Raw genomic sequence first — 23,689 nt, 5'->3', positions numbered from 1 at the left:
CTCCCAGCAGCCTTCGCCGGAAGCCGCCCATCCATCTAAATACTCAGGCTGAGGAGGGAACCGCGACCTGGCTGGAGCCTCGCAGCACAGTTTTCTTCCCGAGTCATCGAGCCTGAAGCTAGCTAGCTATGGAATAGCACACGGAGCGAGCCCTTTGTCCTGATGCGAGGGAAATTACCCTGAAAAAGACACGGACCTCCTGCCTCATTCTCCTAGATCCGTAGTAATTGTAAACTAGCCGAATCGGCTAGCTCAGCTTCGGAGAAGACCGCTTCACGTTGCTCTGAACACTTCATCGAGGAGAAGAAGAGAGAGAGAGAGAGAGAAAAGGAGGCTGAATTAAGTTGTTAAACTGGTGCCTAACGTTCAGTTAAAGTCGTGTAATCATTTCAAGCAGTTCTGTTCAAGTTAAAACATGACTTCATCGAAGAAAGAGAAGGATCGCCGTGAAGAAAGCCGTAGTACGCTGGTGCCGCTCGGAGCGTGGAGTACTACTACTACTACTGCTGCTGCTGTTGTGGTCGTCGTGCTTCTTTGTAAAGGTAAGAAAGTCAGAAACACCGCGGAAATATGTGCCTAGTTGGCTTAAAGCTGTGTTTAATTCCGACTGAACATCCTAAAAAAAAAAAAAAAAAAAAAAACGCCGCAAGAAAGTCGAAGCAGCTCCCACCCCTCCGTTGCTGGCGTGCGTAAACTTGGAATTGGCTTCTAGCGACCCCCCCCCCCCTGGAAAGGGGATGAACGCAGCGCTAGCTTACTGTTTTTATAGCTGCCGAGCAGTTTGGTCACCTTATCTGCAGGTAGCTAGCTACGTTTATGGGACGATGGCTATGGTGACATTTGTGGATTATCCAATATGGAGTAGACCCAAAAGTTTCCATGTCTTGGTAGCTAAATTATGCAGCTCCAAGGGGTGGTGAGTCCTCAACCGGCTTAAAAGGCTCATCCTGAAGCGTCTAAGGTTACCAGTGAAACTCGGTGGGACACGGCTGTTTACATTAGTTAGTTAGTTAGCTGGCTAAATCACAGCTGTGATTAGGTTGAAAAAAGGAGCAGTAGTATGATCAGTTATGGTAATAGTTTGCACGATCACTTGATTGCAGATGTAAGCGCTGTTTTTGACTGTGTACTCTGTCTTTGGGCTCTTTCATAAACCGTGTTTTGACTCCTGCTGCTGAGCGAGAAGAGGGTAGCTAGCTAGCGAAGTTGGGCCATCTCTGTGTCTGTGGGTCTACAGAGATAGCCTCGCGTCAATGAAGTACTGAAGACCTTAGTCTGTGTTAAATCTGTGGCTTTGTGTGGAAATATGTTCATATATCAGTCTGTAGGCAGCAGTTTACTTCAGCGAGTACTTCCTGTTTAATGCATCCCGTGGGACACAGGTAAGCGGGGGAGGTAATGGGAGCAGGACATGGAGGAGGGCGAGGGGGAGGGGTAGGTAGGTAGGTAGGCAGGGGGCGGTGTGTGTCTGAGGTATTCCTGTGTGTTGAGGAAATAGTGCAGCATTTGCAAGGGTGCCTGAAAGATAAAAGGGTGGATGGTAGTGACTGTTCACAGGTACTTGAGGAGCCTGCTTGATCTTTAAGAACACAGGGGAGGCATCTTACCCCTTTGTTATGCTAATTGAAGCAAGTCTGGGAAAGCAGAGTCTTAACAATAGTCGGGTAAAGGTGCTACCGAGTAAGACTTGACACTTTGTGCAGCCTAATTCCGAGAAGTGCTGTTTTTAGTCATTTAGTGATTATAGTGGTCGGATTATCCTCCGCTCCTACACTGTTGTAAACAGTGCATCGTAGCATCAGTGCCAGTGATTTGGGGGATTCACGTAACAGTAACATACTTTTTATAGTTCAGTTAGAAAGCATTACAAATAAAAAATGTCCCATTACCCTGTATTACTCTGTACACTGTAAAAATTGTGGGTGAATGGACCAATAGAAATGCCCTAAATGACTTGGAATAAACTACTATTTTACAGGGACTTTCATTTAGAGTTAGGGCTATTTTTGCCGTCGCCTCCTTGGAGATTACATTTACATGTAAGGCATTTAGCAGACTCTCTTATCCAGAGTGACTTACAAAAGTGCTCTGCTGTTTACCCAAGAAAAATCCCAGCTAGTTTGAATAGACTAATAATTCAGATACCTCTAATATTAGACTCTACTAAACCCAAGTCAGGAAGGAGACCACTCTGCTATTCGCCCAAGTATTCTCGGAAGAGGTGGGTCATGTAGTGCTATCTCCGTTTTTGAGATGCATGTTTTGTGTTGGACCCACGTTGAAACCATGTGCTATATATGTTGTCTTTGTTTTTCCCCTAGTAGTCTTTTATGCATGTGTATTAAACAAATAGTTTCTTTAAAAAGAAACGTGCACATATTCTGTGAGCCTTGTTATATGGAGAACACATGCTCAGTACGAGGAGGTTGTTGGTGTTATGGCATTGCCACCTGCCATCCCCTTGTTATATTCTGAACAGCGGTGCATGCCGGAGAGTAAGTGGCATGTTCTGGCCCATAGCAGTGGTGTTGATGGAGGCAACAGCTGCTCGTTCCTATTGTGCGCTGCCCTCCTCACGCTATTACTACTAGTAGAAATGTAGTATACCTGGAACATGTGTATCTAACTATTGATGGTTGTGAATGGGCGGGTAATATTTGAACATATTTATAAAGCAAAATCCACCACTGAAACATGAGACAAAGAGGGTTGTCTTAAAATCTTAATCCTAGTGTATTTGCATGCGACACAGTTGTCTTATCTTTAAGGATATTGGCAGTGTTCTCAAAGGGCTTGATTTGTTGATTTAGCTTACGCTACTTTGTATTTACTAACATCTTTTATTTTTGTGAGTGGCATATCATTGTCTCTGCCTTTAATGAACACATTGGATTTTGGATTTTTTTTTACATTAAAACAAACCGAGCCAGCTGACGTCTGTTTTTCTGACTCCCTCTGTGACGCTGACAGTAATGCACTTCAGTGGACTTGATTACAAAGTGGCCTTTATCATTTACTTATTTCCCTAAATTGAGACTTTTGTGGTTTGACAAAGATGTAAATAAGTACTGTTTGTATAGTTTGTGTTTGCAAGAGATCAGACTTCAGATGAAGTGACAACAGTACTGCAACTGATCGTGGTCTAAAGGATTATATTTGCATCAATTAAGCCATATTTGAACTTTCTGTGTCTTAGAATGCTGTAAATGGCTTGGGATGGTTCTCTGTTCCTCTTGAAATCGATTCATGAATTTGAATGGATTTCTGTTGTGATGTACATTTTATTGTTGGCAGTTTGTAAAGTTTGAAAAGAAATTCGGAGCATTAATAAGAGGCAAGCATGTTTGTATTGTTAATATGCAATACAGTGTGTATTTTCTTATCAAATATAGGACATTTGTCTACATTCTTGCTTATAAATTCATAGGAATTGGTGATAAACTAACTGACAACAGTTTTAGTTGAGGCCGTTTTCTGTGAACATGTATCTCCATTTTTGTATTTATTTCCATGCTTTGAACCCTGTAGCTGCTCTGTACACCGTGTAAATAATTAGGGGTGAATGGACCAGTAGAGATGCTCTAAATGACTTAGAATAAACTCCTATTTTACATTGACCTCCATTCAAATGACCATTTTTGCCTTCTCCTCTAATGTCACCACTTTGGAGAAGCATGTTTTTAGTTGGACAATGATGTTATGCAACAATTTTATGTTATGGAAACCATATCTCTGTGTGTAGGAGGTTTTTGTAGCATGTGATGCTTGAAACAACTGTATTTTTAATGTTGTGTCTTTTAGGGGTTTGGGAAGGGGTGGTATGATCGCCGTTTTAACCTAAAAGTTGAAGTTATTACTTGCAAGGCCAAGCAGATCAAGGCTAGGTTCATACTTGATGCATTGCAACCCTGAAAAGTGTGAAAGTGGCATAAGAGTGGCATCTGCGCGTGGGACTTGCACAGTACCACAGTGTGGTAATATTATTATTGTGTTAACGTTTTCAGCATATCATATATCACCATTTATCTTAAGAATATAGAGATTTGTCAGATTGCTTAGCCCTATGTGATATTTCAACCCTAGATACCATCTCATGCTGTACCTACACTTTAGTTAGTCATAAGATTGGAATATGGTGTGGGGGTGGGGGTTGGGGTAGGTTTGGAACCCCTGGAGTTTTGAAATCACTTCCTAAAGAGTTAGTTCTGTTATTGCCTGTTTATTCCCAGGACCCCGTTGGATAGCCATCCATTTGACTCTATTACTCTTAGAGTACATTGTATATACACTTTTCTTCCTGTTGCTGGCCATTCACTTCTTTAGTGATGTTATGTAGCGTTAGATTTGATGTATATGATGTAGATAACACACAGAGGAACATGTCCTTTGTAAGCCTAATACAAGTTAATCCATTTGATTCTCTTGTATTGTAACATCTATTACAGCCACATGGGCGCATACCTTCTTTTAAAATGTAGATCATGCACTGCGTGCATAGTCACTCCGTTTTTGCAGGCTAAGAAGTAATTGGACAAACAGTTATGATTCACTTAGCGGTCAGAATTGTGACATCTTGAAACGGTGTCCTGCTAGATAGATGCAAATCTCAGGTTTCAGTCACAGGTGTCAATTTGTCTCGGTAAAACGAATGACATTACTTAGAAAAGTGTAAATTGTGTTTTCCTCAGAGGAATTAATCCGATATATTTTTGTAACTATTAGGTTACATGATCTGGATTCCTCTTAACCCATTGATATGTAATGTTCCACCTACTGTCCCACCCTGGCATGACTGTTGCTTGGCCAAGCTTTAATCAGAGTGGATTTACTTCATTCCCTTCCAGCTATCCCTTTACCATCCCTCTCTGTCTGGCATCTCCTATTGCATGTTGAAGAGACCGGGGTCCCAGAAGGAGCCTTGCACTTATGAGCACGCCTCCATTGTCTTTGGTGTAGAGAGACAGCTGTTGGGCCATATCCATGCCAATATGACTACTTTGATTGAGAGAGCAGCTGCTAAAATGACCTACTTTCTTCTCAAGACAGGTCCCCAGTGATGACTGGCAATGTTTTGTCGTGCAAATGGCCATGGCTGGGGCAGACGGCATAGTGAAGCCATAGCAAGGCTTTCAGGTCCCAGTGTTGAGTTACCCAGAGGAAAACAAACAGCTGGAAGTGATAAATTTGTTAATATGTGCCTGCCAGAGCCTTCCACACATGTGCTCCTGACTTAATTAGCCACTTTGTGGTACGTTAATGACTTTCTGAGTAAATGGTATACAAAATGGGGTGTAATGGTATACAAAACTCACAGTTTGGTTCACACCACAGTTTGGACTTAAGGGTTTCTTACAGCGGCGAGAGAAAGATCATCATACTAGGTTCCTTTTCTACTACTGTCCATTCAAAATAATGAGAGTTTTGGTTTGTTCTGTCTATTGGCAAAAAGGCATAGCCTGTGGTGACTATTGGCCGATTCAGATCCGATCTATGTTTCTGTGTTTCCGTAAATAATACAGCCCCACAATTGAGGTAAGCTGTGCTAATCCATGCTAGCAAACAGCAGTGAAATCACTACTTTTAGTACCAGTTTCTGTGATCAGACTCAATTGCTCAGAGATTTCAGGAGTAAAGACGGGCTGGGAGGAACTTTAGATCTTCTTAAATGGATCTAATAGGATAGAATATGTGCCTTTGCAGCACAGACAAAAATGGCAGAAAGTAATCCACCTAACCCACTCTTTACCTGCTGCTCTCTCTTTTACAGCGAGTCTCTGAGTAAACGCTAAGCTAAAGTTTTCCCTCTTCCTCGAACTTTCCTCGAAGTTCGCCTACAGCAGCTAAGGATCATGTCTATGAAGGGCGCCTAGAGGATGCCAGATGGCACCCTGCTAACCTAAGGATCGGAAGTGAATCTAAAGCCGATACCCAATCCATAAAATTTTTTAAAAAAAAAGCCTGGATCGGCCTGATCCAAAGTCACTGGATCGAAACGGGACATCCCAAGTTAGCATGTTTCATGGTAGCATTTTTCTGCACACACACCCTACAAATGACAATGTGGACACACTGCCTTCATCCAACCCACCATGATCTCTCTGTAGGGCTGGGCGATATGATAAAAATATATCACGTTATTTAAAAACATTTTCACAAGATACAATATTATTGCATTAATGCATGATCACAGACAAAAGCTTTAGTAGGCAAAGATTCTTAAATACTACCACTCAAATACTTATATTGAGTACTGTGATTACCGTGAGTACTGTATTCAAAATGTGTTGCCTGGACTAATTACACGGTTTGTAATGAAATGTGTAGTTAATCAGTGTTTTTCAAGCACTGGTGATATTCACGATACACTATACAAAAGTATATTGTGTGTCACATTTACCACGATACGATAAAAAAAATATCAGCATATCGCCCAGCCCTCACTTCATTTCACTGCAAACAGAACAGTGAGCAAAAAAAAAGTGGGGGTTGGAGATGCCACAAGACTACAGTTATCAAAGCGATACTCCTTAATCCACTACAATTCCAACAACACCATGTAAATCTAAACCTTCCTTGGTAAGTGCTTAGAGCCTCAGGTTTCTGGGTGGAACTTGCAAAAGTGAAATATCGTGTAAAATTGTTTGCAAATTGTTAACATTTTTTTTAGGGGCATGGGTTGCAGGGGTTAGTATTTTATACATGCAGGGTCAAAAATATATGTAAAGCATACTTTTGGTTAAATATCCATTAGCAAGTTGCACCTTGACCAAACCAGAATATCTGGCAGAATTCTGATTGGGTGGTTGACCACTGTCCACTCTTTGGCAGAATTGGTAGAGATCAAATACATTTGTTGGTTTTCTGGCGCAGAGCACATATTTAATGTCAGGTTTTTCGGAAGGCCAATTCAAACGCTTAATGTTGGACTTGTTTAGGACACCTTTGATTTGTGTTTGGGGTCATTGTCATGTTGGAACACCCAAGTGTGTCCAGATTTTTACCATCTAGTTGATTTGAGGTTCGCCTACAGCAGCTAAGGATCATGTCTATGAAGGGCGCCTAGAGGATGCCAGATGGCACCCTGCTAACCTAAGGATCGGAAGTGAATCTGAAGCCGATACCCAATCCATAAAAAAAAAAAAAAAAAAAGCCTGGATCGACCCGATCCAAAGTCACTGGATCGAAACGGGACATCCCTAGTTAGCATGTTTCATGGTAGCATTTTTCTGCACACACACCCTACAAATGACAATGTGGACAAACTGCCCTCATCCAACCCACCATGATCTCTCTGTAGGGCTGGGCGATATGATAAAAATATATCACGTTATTTAAAAATATTTTCACAAGATACAATATTACTGCATTAACGCATGATCACAGACAAAAGCTTTAGTAGCCAAAGATTCTTAAATACTACCACTCAAATACTTATATTGAGTACTGTGATTACCGTGAGTACTGTATTCAAAATGTGTTGCCTGGACTAATTACACGGTTTGTAATGAAATGTGTAGTTAATCAGTGTTTTTCAAGCACTGGTGATATTCACGATACACTATACAAAAGTATATTGTGTGTCACATTTACCACGATACGATAAAAAAAATATCAGCATATCGCCCAGCCCTCACTTCATTTCACTGCAAACAGAACAGTGAGCAAAAAAAAAGTGGGGGTTGGAGATGCCACAAGACTACAGTTATCAAAGCGATACTCCTTAATCCACTACAATTCCAACAACACCATGTAAATCTAAACCTTCCTTGGTAAGTGCTTAGAGCCTCAGGTTTCTGGGTGGAACTTGCAAAAGTGAAATATTGTGTAAAATTGTTTGCAAATTGTTAACATTTTTTTTTAGGGGCATGGGTTGCAGGGGTTAGTATTTTATACATGCAGGGTCAAAAATATATGTAAAGCATACTTTTGGTTAAATATCCATTAGCAAGTTGCACCTTGGCCAAACCAGAATATCTGGCAGAATTCTGATTGGGTGGTTGACCACTGTCCACTCTTTGGCAGAATTGGTAGAGATCAAATACATTTGTTGGTTTTCTGGCGCAGAGCACATATTTAATGTCAGGTTTTTCGGAAGGCCAATTCAAATGCTTAATGTTGGACTTGTTTAGGACACCTTTGATTTGTGTTTGGGGTCATTGTCATGTTGGAACACCCAAGTGTGTCCAGATTTTTACCATCTAGTTGATTTGAGGTTATACTGAAGAATTCCTCCTTCATTAGTCTATCTGCTTTGTTCAGTGTACCAGTTCAATGATGCTACTACCACCATGCAGAACAGTTGGTACAGTGTGCTTAAGGTCAAATGCCACAGCTTTAACTCCCCTAAACATCTTTCTCATCAGTCCCTCAAATCTTCCTTCAGGAAGCCTCCTGTGGTCAGCTGCAAACGTTAGTCGAGCTTCAAGGTGTCATTTTTCAGCGCAGGGGCTTCTGAATGGTAGCCTCCTAGTCCATGGTGATGTAAAACTTGCTTGACTGTAGACGTAGTGACACCGGTATTTTAGCAGCTTCCACTTAATGACAGGCATAGGCATATTCCTGGGCTGTTGCTGACCATCAGAACCATTTCCCTCTCAGCTGAAGGTGACCGTTTTGGTCTTCTTTTAGACCTTGGCAAAGTGACTACACCTTATCTTGTTTTACATACAGTTGATGACCTTGGACTTCTCAGATCTGCACTGGGTTTCCTTGGACTTTCCTGTTGTACTGTAATTCAAAAAGTGCTGTCAAATAAACCTTTTTAATGTGGGTGCAAAGAATGTCATGATCACTCACAGGACACGAACTGTTGGTACAATCCCAGAGAAATGTGTATTAGGAAGACCTAATACAATAGGAGGAAACAATAATGCACAGAGTACAGAGGTTTACCTTATTACCTGTCTGCACGCCCTGTTCATGCAAAAGTTTCATGAGAGGGTTTTTTTTATATATATACAAGCTGTCAAATAAGACATGCCTTTGAATGTCAATGTTTTCTTTCTCTTTCTCACTGCCAAGATTCCTTTATCTGCGGTGGAGTGCAGGGAAGGCCAAGGTGGTGTTGACACTGTCAGGGCAAATATAAATAAATAAATAAATAAATAAAAACAATTGAATGTCTTAGTCCAGCTATGTGCAGCCTGACTGGACGGTCTGACCTAGAGCCTCTGCAGATTCTTCAAGCAGTTGAACCCCTTAAGTCCATTGATGCCATAGTTCACCAAGATTAAGTTAAGATTTTATGCATTTTCATATCATTGCTGTCCCACAAAAACCTCCAGAACTGCAACTCAACTGAAGTCAATGTAAAATGATTCTATTAAAATGTAATTTTGGAGCATTGTCTATTAATTTTGAAAATGTGACCCAATGTAAATGACAACAACAAAGAATCAATAAGTGAAAATTTTGCAAATATGGGATTTTAAATATTTTCTAAATACATATAATAGAAATTGTGCTCATATTCTCATATATGTTGAGCTTCACTCCTTTCACAAAAAAAGTTGTGGAGGGTAGTTGGGTGACTAACTAAAAATGTTGTTGGACACCCTTTCATGTCGGTCATACTATCTTCAGAGAGAGAGGGAAAGATATCTGAATTTATGGTTTTCTTCCTATGTTTAAATGAAGTGTAACTTATTCTTCAGTCTCCCCTCGCAGTGTGGCTCACACTGGTGCAGGACTCATGGTCAATGGTTTAACAGAATGCGTTTTTGGCCTGCTCTGCAGGGACTCTGTAGCTTCATTACCCATTCCCTGCACAAACTGGTTCTTTTCTAGCATATGCTGTGCTTGAGAGAGCAAGACTGACTGCTATTTTTGTTGTGTCAATGAACGATGTCTGGATGAATGGAGGAAATTTAGCAGGAAAGAAAAAGCATGCTGGGAAATCACAGATTGAAGTTTAGAGACAGGGACAGAATTAAAAATGAGGAGGGGGGAAAAAAACCCACCTTCAAATAGGTTCTGTTTTTTAAATCATGCACACTGTACCAAAAATGCATTTACCTGCTAAAATCTTGTCGAAAAAAACATGATTGTAGACAGTAAAATTGCTCATTTACATTTAAGGCATTTAGCAGCCACTATTCTCCAAAGTACTCAGAAAATACACTTAACTAGTTTGTAGCAAAGATGCCTTATCTTAGACACTATTAAACACAAGCCAGTATGGAGATCATAATTCTCTACACTTTACCCAAGTTCATTCTACTGCTTTAGTGCAGGACAGAAAAAAGCCTGGATAAAAAAAAGTCAAAGTCTTCTGTGGGTCTTAAAGGGATGGCGAGTCAAGCCGAGCCATACCTGAAGTTCGAAGGGCTTCTTGGTACTGATGGTTTTTGACCATTGCCATCAAGTACGGAAGGGCTGGCTTGACTTTGTAGGCCAACATCAGGGTTTTGAATCTGATGCGGGCAGCAGGGGACTTACATGGCTGAACTTGGAAGCATTGAAAACAACCTGTGCCACTGCATTCTGGATCAATTGCAGGGGGCTGATGGTGTGCAAAGGGAGACCAGCCAGAAGGGAGTTGCAGTATTCAAGTCTTGAAGTGACGAGAGATTGAACGAGCACCTGGGTGGCCTCTCTAGAGAGGAAGGGTTGAATTCTCAAGATGTTGAAAAGGAGAAATCTGCATGACCGAGTCATGTTTGCATCATGACTTGAGAACGATATCTGATCATCCACAACTTCACCAAGGCTTCTGTAGATGGAGTGACCAGCGAGTTCTCAAAGGTGATGGCAAGATCGTTGTAAAGTTCAGCAAGTTCCAGCGATGTACAGCAACTCAATAGGCAATATCTTTCCATGGGTTTTGCTTGGCACTCACTAATCTGCATTAAACTACATAATCTGGCCCATCAATTAGTAAATAAAGTTAGAGATGTTATCCAAGCCAGCTGCAAAATCCAGCCACCTGACTATGTTCTGGTTTGTGTTGAAGTAGCCAATTGATCTGAGACTCACCTGAAATTGCTACGGTCAGTGTTCGAGTGTAAGGAGGCTTGCCCCAGGCTAGCATAAAGGGACAGTTTGTACCATAGGCCCTCCTGGCTTGACCTTTTTTCTGCAGTCCACCGGAGTGCCTGGCCTTTCACTTCACTCCCAGGTGCCTTCAAACAAAGCGCTGACTGACTTGCTGGGTGGGTGGGGGATTTAGGGCAGGGTTGCAGTCTGCTTCTCATCAGTGTTGCCTTTTCTTTTTGCCTTTTTGGGGTCCCGTTTCTTTAAATAAGGATCACAATGGTGTCTAAACAAGCTGTGGTGGTAAGCGAAGAGGTGCTGGTATTGGCATGGTCTAAAATCATTGTGAACACAATGGCTTTCCTATGTGTAGCGATACAAGGTTTTGCTGTATTAATTTCTCTTCTGTTTCTTTTTTTAGCACTCGGTGTAGAGTCTGCATCCTTTCATTTCACAAAAGAGCCTAAATCGCAGGATGCGTTGCATGGACGCAGCGCAATGTTGAGGTGTGAGGTGAACAATCCTGAGGGTGTGGCCTATAGCTGGCTGCTTAATGGACAGACGGTCTCCAATTCAGAACGTCGCTTTCAGGAAGGAGGCAATCTAAAATTCACTGCCATTGACAGAACTGTGGACAGTGGCAACTTCCAATGTGTGGCCACAAAAAACATCACTGGAGAAGAGCAACACACCAGCGAGGCATATTTCAACATCAAATGTAAGCTGAACCACTGTCTCTTGTCTCACCTTTATGCCTCTTGCATGCCTTTATGCTACTACAGAAAACCAAATACTGTGCATGAAAGTTATTTTGGGCCTGTGAGGAGGGGCAATTCAAGCTTCGTTTAATGTGTCTTGCCAAAATCAATTGTTTAAATTGTAATGTCCGCTCACTTGTGTCCAATAACAAATAAGGTCAGGTAAGGTTAAAAAAAAGACCGGTCAGTTTTTATTGTGACTTCAAAACATTCCCAGATGGTTTGAATGCAATAATAAATGGATAGAAGTTCCAGTAGTTCTAGACATATCCTGGTTTACTAACTGGAAGGATTTCCTCTGTACTGCTCTCTCTCTCTTACTCTCTCTAGGGTTAGAAAGCGGTGGGGTGACTCTTCAGAGTTCAGCCTCAAAGGATGATATTGAGAGCTCCTCACCGGTGACCTTACGCTGTAATATTGATGGACACCCACGGTGAGGAATTTTATCTTTTAATGACTTATTAAAGACATTATAATTTCTATGGCCTTTTTTCAGTGATTCGTCATCATTTGAATTCAGAGGAAATATACAGGCCAACTGGTGATTTGACCTATTTAACAACTGTTAAACAGCAAATTTGATCATTTTAGATTTTATTGATCCTCACCAAATATGGGATGCCTCTTCAGTGGACATGTAAACCTACCAATTTCCCAATAAAATGTATTTATTATATTTAGATGAACCGATTGCCAGCACTCTTGCAGTTACTCAAAATTAGTCAGAATACATGTCAAGTCAAGTCAGATTTGTTTGTATAGCGCTTTTTATAACTGTTGTCGTCACAAAGCAGCTTTACATAAATAGTGATTAATAAAAGACAGAAACAAAGAAGAAATAACGTAAGACATGATGGATCAAAGACCCCCAGTGAGTAGATAAGGCATAAGTTGTGATTGTGACTGCAGTACTCACTTGTTGTTGATCTCTTCCTGAAACCTGCAGACCAACCAGTCGCTGGTACAGAGATGGAGTGGTGCTGGCAGAAAAGAACCTCAAGATCAACAATAAGGAGCGAACACTCACTCTCCCTAGCGCCAGCCCCGATGACAACGGCCTCTACTACTGCTGTGCCAAAAATGCTGCTGGCCAAGTGTGCAGCAGCAGTAACTTCACCCTTAACATTATAGGTGTGTGGTCTGTTTTTATTCTTGAATTTATTGTGTGTGTGTGTGTGTGTGTGTGTGTGTGTGTGTGTGTGTGTGTGTGTATGTGTATCTATCGACCTATCGATCTAGCTATCGATCTATCGATCTACTCTGTAATTGCAAACAAAGGCTACTGTACCAAATATTAACATTGATTTTCACAGGTGTTTAAATACTTATTTGCAGCAGTAACACACAAATAAATTATTTTAAAAATCATACATTGTGATTTCCGGATTTTGTTTTTTTAGATTGTGTCTCACAGTGGACATGCACCTAAGATGAAAATTTCAGACCCCTCCATGATTTCTAAGTGGGAGAACTTGCAAAGTCGCAGGGTGTTCAAATACTTATTTTCTTCACTGTATATATATCTATCTCTATATCTCTCTATCTCTATATCTCTATCTCTATCTATCTATCTATCTCTATCTCTCTGACAAAAAAGTGGTCTGACAAAACCCAGCCTTTTGAAAACACTGACCTCATGATGTTAATCTGCTCATGACTGTTGCTGACTAACAACTGGATGTACTTTTAAATTACACAGAACAGAATGCCTGTCTAATCAGGAGTGTGTTTTTGCATTCTCATGAGAATAGAGAGAGAAAGTTTTGCCTTCAGAAATATTTGGATGTGTGTGGAGGTGGCCTTTGTAATATGCTATGTCTTGTCTTAGATAAGAGTTACCCACAGCCTGTGGTGAAGCCTGAGAACTTGGTGGTGCTGAAGAATGAAGAGGCCCATTTCCATTGCCAGTTCACAGCTGAGCCTCAGCCGACCGTAGAATGGTACCATGAGAACGAGCTTATCACCAACAAGAGCCGGTATGTGTTAAAAGGAGATATGTTCTTCATTGGTCTGCCTTTTTTCGAACCTGCTTTTGAAACTGATCATGTTTTCACAGCGTGTTCCTACTGAGCAATGGTTCAGTCTTCATCAGCCAGGTCAGGCAGCGTAATACTGGCCGCTACAGGTGTGTGGCTCAGGGGCCCCGCGGCCCTCCTGTTTCATTGGAAGCCTATCTAAGGCTAGCTGGTAAGATTAAAATGCATTGTATATGTATATGGTGGCATGCAAAAAATTGGGTGCCCTGTCAACTTCTGTTATTGTAAATAATGAAGGGAGTAAAAGATGACCATTTTAAAAAGACAAATGTAAAGATAATCAACTTCTTTAATATTATAAGCAGGATTACATCTTTTTTCTGTAACAAATTAAAAGGAAAGCAAACTTTTAGACACACTGTATGGACAGTATTTAGTAACCCTCCCTTTGGCAAGCATTACAGCGCCCCTTGAAGGACTCGTTGGCTGCATGATTGTTAATGTGATATTGATTTTTTTTTTTTTTAGCTGAATTCTCTCTCACTCTTGCTCACCTGCACCCTTCTTCCCTTTTGCTTTTTTTCTGTTAGAAATTGATGATATGATTGAACATCAGTCTCGCGTTTTCACTGCGGATTCCCTGGAGCGGGTGTCATGCCGCCCGCCCCGCGGGCACCCGGAGCCAGAAGTGTGGTGGGAGAGGGAGGGTGAGCGTGTTCCTGTTGAGGGACGGGTCTATCAGGATGGGCTGGACTTGATCTTTAGTCCCACTCGTGGAGAGGATTCGGGCACCTACTTCTGCTTTGCTCAAAACAAGGCTGGTCAGAGGAAGCAAGAACTGACCATCACAGTTGCCAGTGAGTGCAGCAGCACCCGTGTTCTGCTAACCATACAAGCAACACAGCTCTGTGTTGTGAGATGTAACTGCATTAGCATTTATTCTGCATTCCTAAACTAATGCTGTTTTTCGTTGCCAGCTGCACCTGAATGGATTCAAATGCCAAAGGACAGCCAGCTGGAAGAGGGGCATGCTGGATATTTACACTGTCACACCCGTGCTGCACCTGATCCTGAGGTCATTTGGTATCGTGCTAGTCAGCCAATCAACAGCGAGGTAAACAAGAGGATGAGAGTAACTCTTTCTTCCTTATCCTTGCCATGCTTAGAGAGTGATTCTGTAGATCTATAAATGAACAACTGCTGTCTTTCCATGCATTTTACCCCTTGCTTCTGTTTCAAAACATACAGCAGACCTGATGTGGACTTTCAGATCAGGTCTCAGGGCACACACTCACATACATGTCTTTTTAACAGGATGTGCGCTTTAAGCAGTTTCCCAATGGAACCCTGCGCATCAACAGTGTGGAAGTTTATGATGGCCACAAGTACCACTGCGAGAGTAAAAATGAAGCTGGCAGTATAAATGCCCATGCAAAGGTCACTGTTTTAGGTAAGGTGTGTGTGTGTGATTTTAAAATAATGAAGTGAATGAAGGATTTTTTTTGTTGGGTCATGTGACCACTTCTGAATGTGTTGTCTGAAAAAGATGCCCTGCTGTCTGTGCACCTTTATGTAGTCTCCTCTGTGAGGTGTGTCTGTGTGTTTGTGCTGTCAAACTTTATTCAAACAGTCTTATCTCTGCGTTACCCCCCCCAGAACGGTTAAAATTCACCCCAACGCCACAGTCGCTGCAATGTCTGGAGCTGGATAAGGAAGGTAGTTTGCAGTGTTCTGCCAAGGGCCGAATGACTCCCATCATCCGTTGGTCCAAAACTGGTATGTATGATGTTAAATGTACTGTTCCATCATTACTAGAATTACTATAGTGGTCATTTTAACTTTTTTTTTTTTTTTTTTTTTTTCAATCAAACTATTTACAATGGATACAGAGCTGTTTGTTTATTTATTTGAAAGAAGGGGGGTTCTTGTGTGCAGGAGGATTGAATTGTAAAATGTTAATTATCTATAAATCCAGCTGAGAGCTGTTCGTTTTAAACACTACTAAGTGTAGATGTTTCATGTGTAAGGGCCCCAATATAGAATATTTCAGTGTTGAATGTGCGCGTTTGCTGCCCCTTGCAGATGGCCGGGAGATTCCAGCTAGGGTGGAACAGAATGGAGGCATGTTGCACTTTTCCAAAGTGACACGGGCCGATGCAGGAAACTACACTTGCCTTGCTTCCAACAGCCTGCAAGGAGAGATCCGAGCTGTAGTTCAGCTCAATGTAGCAGGTAAAACACCACCCCACATGCAGAGAACCAGGTCATGTCTGATGACTTGGAAGTGCTGTTATTAGTTATTTAATTATATTCGTGCTGAATGCTATTATCTATGTTTCCCTCTCTCCGTTAGTGTATGTGGTTTTTAAGCTGAAGCCGGAAAACACTACTGTGTATCAAGGTCACGCTGCCATACTTCACTGCCAGGCCACTGGAGATCCTTTTCCCATCATCCAGTGGAAAAAGAAGGACAAGTTTTTTGAGGCCAATAAGAGCAGGTAAAACATTGCATTACATTCTGCACAACAGGCTTACAGTTGTTGTTACTGTACATTGTACAGTACTGGCAAATTAGAAATTTCGTATTCAATCAAGTCCAAATGTGTCCTTTTCTGAGCATCATATGGATCTTGTCTGGACCTAAAGAATGAAGACCAACTACCTGTTTAATTAAAAAGAGCACATTTCTTTGGCCTTGGTGCAGTTCAGTGTGTGAATCATTAATTAATAGGGATTTTTTTTTATTGTCTGTTCTGATTGAAATATGATCTATGCTTTCAAGTCACATGATATTTTATGTTTACCCTTAATTATAACTGTCAATTCTCTTGACTGCATGTCTAGGTTTCAGATGATGCCCAATGGTTCTCTGGTTATCCATGATGTTGTAACGGACGACACTGGCAGCTACACCTGTATTGCTGGGAACAGCTGCAACATTGCACACACGTCTGCAGAGCTCTATGTTGTAGGTGAGGTATCACTGAACTGAACAGAACACTAAATATATGGTGTAAAAGGCTTGAGTTCCAATTAATCTGGTGATTTAGAGAATTAAAGTGTTAAGGAACCCATGCTGATCAAGCACAGCAGCACCCTTCTCACCCTGTACCTGTTCCTTTAAATGATAATAGGCCACTGCTCACCCCCCCTACACTTACAATTTCTATTTCTATTTATTTTCATGTGAATTTGAAAAAAGTTTTTCCATTAGAATTTAGTTCATACGTTCACTGAGCACTTTATTTATCATGATCAGTAATATTTCATTTGCCATTCATTTAAAATGTAATAATCCATTGTTTTAGTATCTCTGTGTACACTAGATTGATGGGACATAAGATTTTGGAAAGATTTCTTGATCAATGTTGACATAGTGTCACGCAGTTCCTGCAGGTTTTTCAGGTACACTGCGAATGCTGTGAATCTTCCATAGGTGGCATTAGTAGTTGGGTACATTTTGTGGCCATGAAGGGATGCATGTAGTCAGCAACAGTACTCACTTCAAATGATGATCAATTTGTATCAATCTCCGATTGAAAAATCATGAGTCAATGAGTCATTAACCCAGACTGAGCATGTCCCCACTGTAGCATCATTGTGTTGTTTATTTTGAGATGCTTTTCTACTCACCACAGTTGTACAGAGTGGTTATGAGTTATTCAAGCCTTTCTCTCAACTTGAAGGTGTCTGCTTGTTCTCTGCTGACCTCTCTTATTAAGGCATATCCATCAGCAGAACTGTTGCTCATCAGATTGTTATTTATTATCCCATTCTAAGGAAAAATACTCGAATCAGTCTGTCTGGCATTAACGTACCTTGTTCTGTACTGTGTGACTCTGTTCTTAAGACATCTGACTTCAGAAAGTAAAAGTAAATTGGCTAGGATCGTCGGGGTGGCAAAGAAGAGTGGGAATGGCAAGTTGCCAGCAAAAAATATGATTGTATGAAAAGGTGTACAAAGGATCCGTGGTTCCTAAGTCTATGATACTGATCTGATATAATAAAAACTAATAAATACTGAAGTAAAATCACTATCAAGTAACAGTGTTTTAGATGAGGCATTCTGGACTGATTGATTTTGTTTAGTAGAGATCTTTCTTTAAAAAGTCTATTTTTAATATCTTATAATCCAATCTGACTCGCCTCCCTGACCATTCAGCTCTCCATTCCTTTAAAACACTGCAGTCAAGTCAGTTTGTGTGTGTGCATGTGTGTTGTGGCACACACTCTGAAATGTCTGTTTGTCTACTACTGATGTGAAATAACTGTAAAGTGAATGTGCTATGATTTTGCTTTCTATAGTGGGTGCACATTAGCATTAGCAAAGAAAGCAGCATGGTTCTCCTGTCGGCACTGCAGACTCTAAATTCCCTCTGAGAACGTCCTTACTGCTCTGGGCTGGGCTTTAATGGCGCCATGTGGATACCAGGTGGCGAACACCATGGTTAAAACAAAGACTCTGAACTGGATTGGGATTAAAATAGCCGATACCGGATTCATTAAAATATGTCTGCATCGATGACATCACATACTAAAAATTGCATTAATTTGTATTAAGGTTATTGTATACTATGTGTAGGTTATTTATATTTATGTTTTAATGGTTTAACTTAAGGCAAATTCCCTGATTTGGTGGGACAACAAAGCTCTTGTTTCTGTCCTGTTCTAACTCTGCATATTGTTTGTGTGTACAGAGAAGCCAGTGCAGCACTCCATGGCAGATGACGAGAAGGCTCCCTATAAGATGATCCAGACAATTGGCCTATCAGTGGGGGCGGCTGTTGCTTACATGATCGTTGTGCTTGGCCTCATGTTCTACTGCAAACAGAGGCGCAAAGCCAAAAGATTACAGAAAGGTGGAGAGGAGCCTGAAATGGAGTGTCTTAATGGTATGTGTGTGTGTTGGATAAACTTATGTGCCTGTCTTGAGACGAAAGATAATATAAAAGATATATTTTCTAATTAACAGTTGCTTATATTTGTATTTGTAATTGCTTGTTGGCTGATGCACCATGCTAATGCAGTTTCCCGTTTTATCCTAAAGGAGGTGCCGTGCAGCAGAATGGCCAGACAACAGCAGAGATTCAAGAGGAGATGGCTCTAACTAACATGGTGTCCACTGGGAACAAACGCCACAGCACTCATGACAAACTATACTTCCCGCGCACTAGCCTCCACCCCATCACAACTCTGGGTACTGTCATAATGCCACTTATACTCTCTGTAGTATTATCTATTTGATCAATATTAAACTGTTGGTTTTCATTGACTGGATCTAGTGCAGGTATGACGGTCATAATCATAATATCCAGTGTTCAGAATGTAGCCACATCAAACTCTATATTACTCAAAGCCTTTATTATATACATGAGGGAATGCATTTTTAATTATATGTACTCTTGACAATAGAATAAACCACAAAGCTGAACTCCCAATCATGCAATACCACCCAGTCCTAACTGGATTTGATTTGAAGTGTGTGTGTGTGTGGGTGTGTGTGTGTGTGTGTGCTCACTCAGGTAAGGGAGAGTTTGGGGAAGTGTTCCTGGCCAAGGCAAAGACCAGTGAAGATGTGGAGGAGACAGTGGTTCTAGTGAAGAGTCTGCAGACAAGGGATGAGCAATTGCAGATGGATTACCGACGCGAGAGTGACATGTTTGCTAAGCTTGGTCATCCTAACATTACTCGTTTGTTGGGCATGTGCAGAGAGGCAGAGCCATATTACATGATTCTGGAATATGCTGATATGGTAACGCATGCCCTTTTTTTCAGTCCCCGTCTTCCAGTATTAATAAATCATTGTTCGAACATGAATATGTGGGATGTAATGCTTAGTTTGGACTACTATTTAATTAAGACTAATACATTTTTTACTTTAGATGCAATTCTTTTTGATTCCCACACAATTTCATATCAATTATTATTATTATTATTTCATATGTCCTTTTCCAACCATAAATGAAAGTGTGTACATTCAAGAATACATTAAGCTCAGTGTTTTGCTTCTTTTCCCAGGGTGATCTTAAGCAGTACTTGAAAATGTCCAAGAGTAAAGATGAGAAAGTCAAAGACCGGCCACTTGGCACCAAGCAAAAGGTAAACTGTTGTCCAACAGACTAATGGTGTAGTTCAAATATTCAGATCAATGCAGTCAGCCAATCTGATACTGGTTTGCTTGTTTAAACAATTTCTTGCATATACAGTGCATGCAAAAGGTGGAGTACACCACCTGGTTCATGTGAATAGCTAAGCAAGTAAGGTGATGTCCAAAAATCTAACAATTGGGCACCTGCACAGCCAGTGTGTCAGAACACCCTGTTTTACCAGGATCACAACTTTCTGCAGATCTTTCCGTTCTTGGATGGAGGTGTTTTAGCCATTCCACTTTGCAAAAGGCTTCTAGTTCTGAGAGGTTCTTGAGCAGTCTTGCATGCACTGTTCGTTTGATGTTTATCTACAGACATTCAGTGATGTTTAGGTTGGGGGCTGAAGGCCATGGCAAAACCTCCAGCTTGCGCTTTTTGAGGTAGTCTCATTATATTTTGTGGTGTTTGGGATCATTACCCTGCTGTAGAAGCCATCCTCCTTTCACATTCAGCTTTTTACAACCTATGTGACCTATGAAGCAGTCCTTCAAGCAGTTCTCAATGAAGGTTTTTGTAATCTTCCAGACCTGGTTAATGTCTTATTAATTACAGTGCAAACTGAGGAAACCACTACCTAAAAACACCCCATCATCTTATAGACTTCTCCTGCTTTGTGGAGATCTGCAGCTGCTTAGTGGTGCCCATGGTTGCAGATTGACATGCTTTGAGTAATGTATAAAACTTTAGCATCACCTGATAAACAAGCCCCTTACAAGCTAATCTTTTGCATGGTGCCCATTTTCTTTTTGTCACACTAAAATTGTACAAAACAAAAATAACACAATCTTCCTTAAAATGTTGAAAATAATCTATTATCATCTATTAACCTTATGCCTTTAGACGATCAGTCTTCTGCTCATTTATCCATTCACGATAGCGGACATTTTGAGCAGGGGTGGCCAGAGTTTTGCATGCCGCTGTGTTCAGTTTTGTGCATGCGTGCGTACAAAACCACAATGTCTCTTGTCTTGTTTCTCTTCCCAGGTGTCTGTGTGTCTTCAGGTTGCTCGGGGAATGGAACACCTCTCCAATCAGCGCTTTGTCCATAGGGACCTAGCTGCACGCAACTGCCTCATTAGTGCCAAGCGCCAGGTCAAAGTATCTTCTCTGGGCCTCAGCAAAGATGTATACAACAGGTTGGTTAAATTAAAAGGAATTTTGGTGGATCGTTTATATATATAAAATATTTAACATGATTTTTTGTTTTGTTTTGTGTGTAGTGAGTATTACAATTATCGCCAGGCCTGGATCCCCCTGCGTTGGCTTCCATCTGAGTCAGTGTTTGAGGATGACTTCTCCACTAAGACAGACGTGTGGTCATTTGGAGTGCTCATGTGGGAGGTCTTTAGTTTTGGAGAGCTACCGCATGCTGATCTGGCTGATGAAAATGTGGTGGAAGGTAAGACACAGCATCACTGTATTTTCCATGTTTGTTTTTTTTCCACCGCTCTTAAGGGCATCATGTCCTTGGCAATAAAATATGCTACAACATTATACAATTCTTTGGCTTGTTTAGATGAGGGATCTAACTTTGGAAATGACTTTTATGTAAGTATAACTATTAAAAAATATTTAATATCTGAGAAACTGAGCCTGGGTCAGTGTCTAAACAACTACTGTTGTAATGTTTTACTGATAAGTTAGTGGAAAACAACCATACTGCAGACAGAGGGGATTATTTCTAACACAATCCTCATAATAGAGATTTTTCTTTTAAGGCTTTCACACCGAGCGTTATTTTAACGGATGAAAAATAGGCACAGCAAATTTTGAAAATGAATGCACATAACGTACCGGTGCCTTTCACATTGGGTTTGGAAAATTTCAAATTGGTGTGAAAGGGCCTTAACACGGCCACGTGCATCCAGCACGGTACATGCTTCACGGCTAGCGAACAAGATTTCCAGCACCAGTGCGCCTATACGTTCGAATAACTCTTAGCTTTTACTGGTGCTTACCGCGAGGTTTGAGCACAAAGACACAACAAAAGGGATGGGTTTAATAAGTCACAATTTTACACCTTTCTGTTAAGGACCTAATTATTAACAGGACACCTACTATGATCTGGACAAGAGGGATGGTGTTCTCAGGGGTATTCCCTCCTTTAGCTGCCACTTTACGTCTACATTGTTTGCAAATGGGATAACCATCATCGCGTCCGTTTTGGAGGACCAGATGTAGTCCCACACTGCGGGTTTTTAGTTGACATTTTAGGAGGATAAAGACTGTGTGCTTGAATGTGGCGCCAGTGGCCAAAGTGTGGCCATGGCGGTGCAGAGCTACTAGATTCTCAGCTGGCATAACCATGCCTTTAAATACTGTAAAACTGGTTACAGCTGCAACCCCAGTTCCAAGATGTGTCAAATGAACCACTGAGTGAAGCACCAAGTGTGGTACATGATCTTTAATTTGTGACACAGCCAACTTTGTATCTCCAGAGCAGCTTTATTATATAATTAATGGGCCAAATGTATACACAGAGACAGTCTGTTGTCAGGGCTCTTATCTGTTCTGCATATTTAGAAGGCCTTAGTACAGTTAAAAGTTTCAACATTTGCTGCTTATAAATATTCAGAAGTTTATCCTGATTGCTCCTTACAGTCAGGTCAGTTGTGCTCGGGGTGGGTGCTCTGGAACTTTCTCTAATGGCAACGATCTTTGGCTCCCTATTCCCTTTAGGGCTTCAGGAGGGGAAACTGAAGCTGCACCCCCCACAGGGCTGTCCCTCTCGCATCTACAAGCTTATGCTGCGCTGCTGGGCCGCCAGTCCCAAGGACCGAGTCTCATTCAGCGACGTTGTTCTGGCTCTCAGCGAACTTCCCTCTGACAGCAAGGTGTGAAGGAGAGGGAGGAATGATTTTGGGTTGGACCAAGGGACACCGAACAAAAGAACATAAGAACATGAGCCGGTCTGCTAAGACTATGAAAGCTTCTCAAAAAGGGCTGGATCGTGTGTTTGGTTTTTTTTTTTTAGTGTGTTCTTGTGAGAAAAGTTATTTTGTATCTTGGTACAAACCAAACAAAAAAATGCTGGAATTAAGACCTTGGTTCTTAAAAAGGTTTTTTCAAATAATTGTTCTGTCAGACCTGCTACGTCGTGACTTCGTTAGAAGAAAAGGAAGAGAAGTGTTCACTCCGAGTGCAGAGTACATTTGTTGTTTAAAACATGCACTGATCAGTTTTACGTTTGTATTATAGAAGGATCGTTTCAGGAGTTTTAAATGTCCTGTTTTTCCCCCCATGTCTTTACTGTACAAAAATGTACTGTTTTATATTTCTCATTTTTTTAAGATTTTTGTTTAGAGTCTTAAATCATTGATTTGAAAGTTTTGCTTTAAGTGCCTGTAAAATGAAGGATATGCTGTATTTGTTAATGCCTTGACCTTTTTATTTGAAATGTTTTATACTATATCTTTTTATTTGTTAGATAAATGCACATTGATTTTTGATATGCTTAAAAAAAGAACCCAGTAATGCATTCTTTGGATGCAATAAAGCTACATATTTTACAAAAAGAGATTTATTTTGTATTTATTTATATATACAGACTTTTTCCTTCCTGTTCAATTCAGAATGCTGCTCAGCTGAATAAAACCTGGCACTTTGAGGTTCACCCTAAGACTCTCTTAATCGACTGAAAGGATCCGTGTAAAACCTCAGTGCTGGGTCGTGTCGCTAGAGGGCGATGTTCTGCGAAAGGCTTGAACTGCACAGACTGTTCAGATAATTTAATTAATGTTATAAGTATTAAATCTGTTTCCCTTTTAAAACACAATCGACACTCCTCAAGCATCGATGTGGGTTTATAATCCCACATTATTAGTAACCCATCGCT

General features: G+C 40.9%; 1 protein-coding gene across 1 annotated transcript; it reads left to right on the top strand.

Annotated features, from left to right (window-relative positions):
- Positions 1-58: 58 nt before the first annotated feature.
- On the top strand, positions 59-23,369 carry ptk7a (protein tyrosine kinase 7a). The gene is made up of 20 exons (XM_072660846.1): positions 59-542; positions 11,393-11,689; positions 12,060-12,162; positions 12,676-12,860; positions 13,558-13,705; positions 13,786-13,916; positions 14,296-14,562; positions 14,683-14,819; positions 15,020-15,155; positions 15,362-15,481; positions 15,788-15,937; positions 16,059-16,203; positions 16,550-16,677; positions 18,403-18,597; positions 18,753-18,902; positions 19,228-19,457; positions 19,724-19,804; positions 20,839-20,990; positions 21,075-21,253; positions 22,534-23,369. The coding sequence occupies exons 1-20, from the start codon at positions 416-418 to the stop codon at positions 22,692-22,694; spliced, it is 3,222 nt and encodes a 1,073-aa protein (XP_072516947.1). The 5' UTR covers positions 59-415; the 3' UTR covers positions 22,695-23,369.
- Positions 23,370-23,689: the final 320 nt, after the last annotated feature.

This window comes from Salminus brasiliensis, chromosome 17 (assembly GCF_030463535.1).
Source record: "Salminus brasiliensis chromosome 17, fSalBra1.hap2, whole genome shotgun sequence".
Taxonomy (NCBI): domain Eukaryota; kingdom Metazoa; phylum Chordata; class Actinopteri; order Characiformes; family Bryconidae; genus Salminus; species Salminus brasiliensis.
The sequence above is the reverse complement of the archived record's forward strand: the minus strand, read 5'-3'. Positions and strand labels throughout refer to the sequence as shown.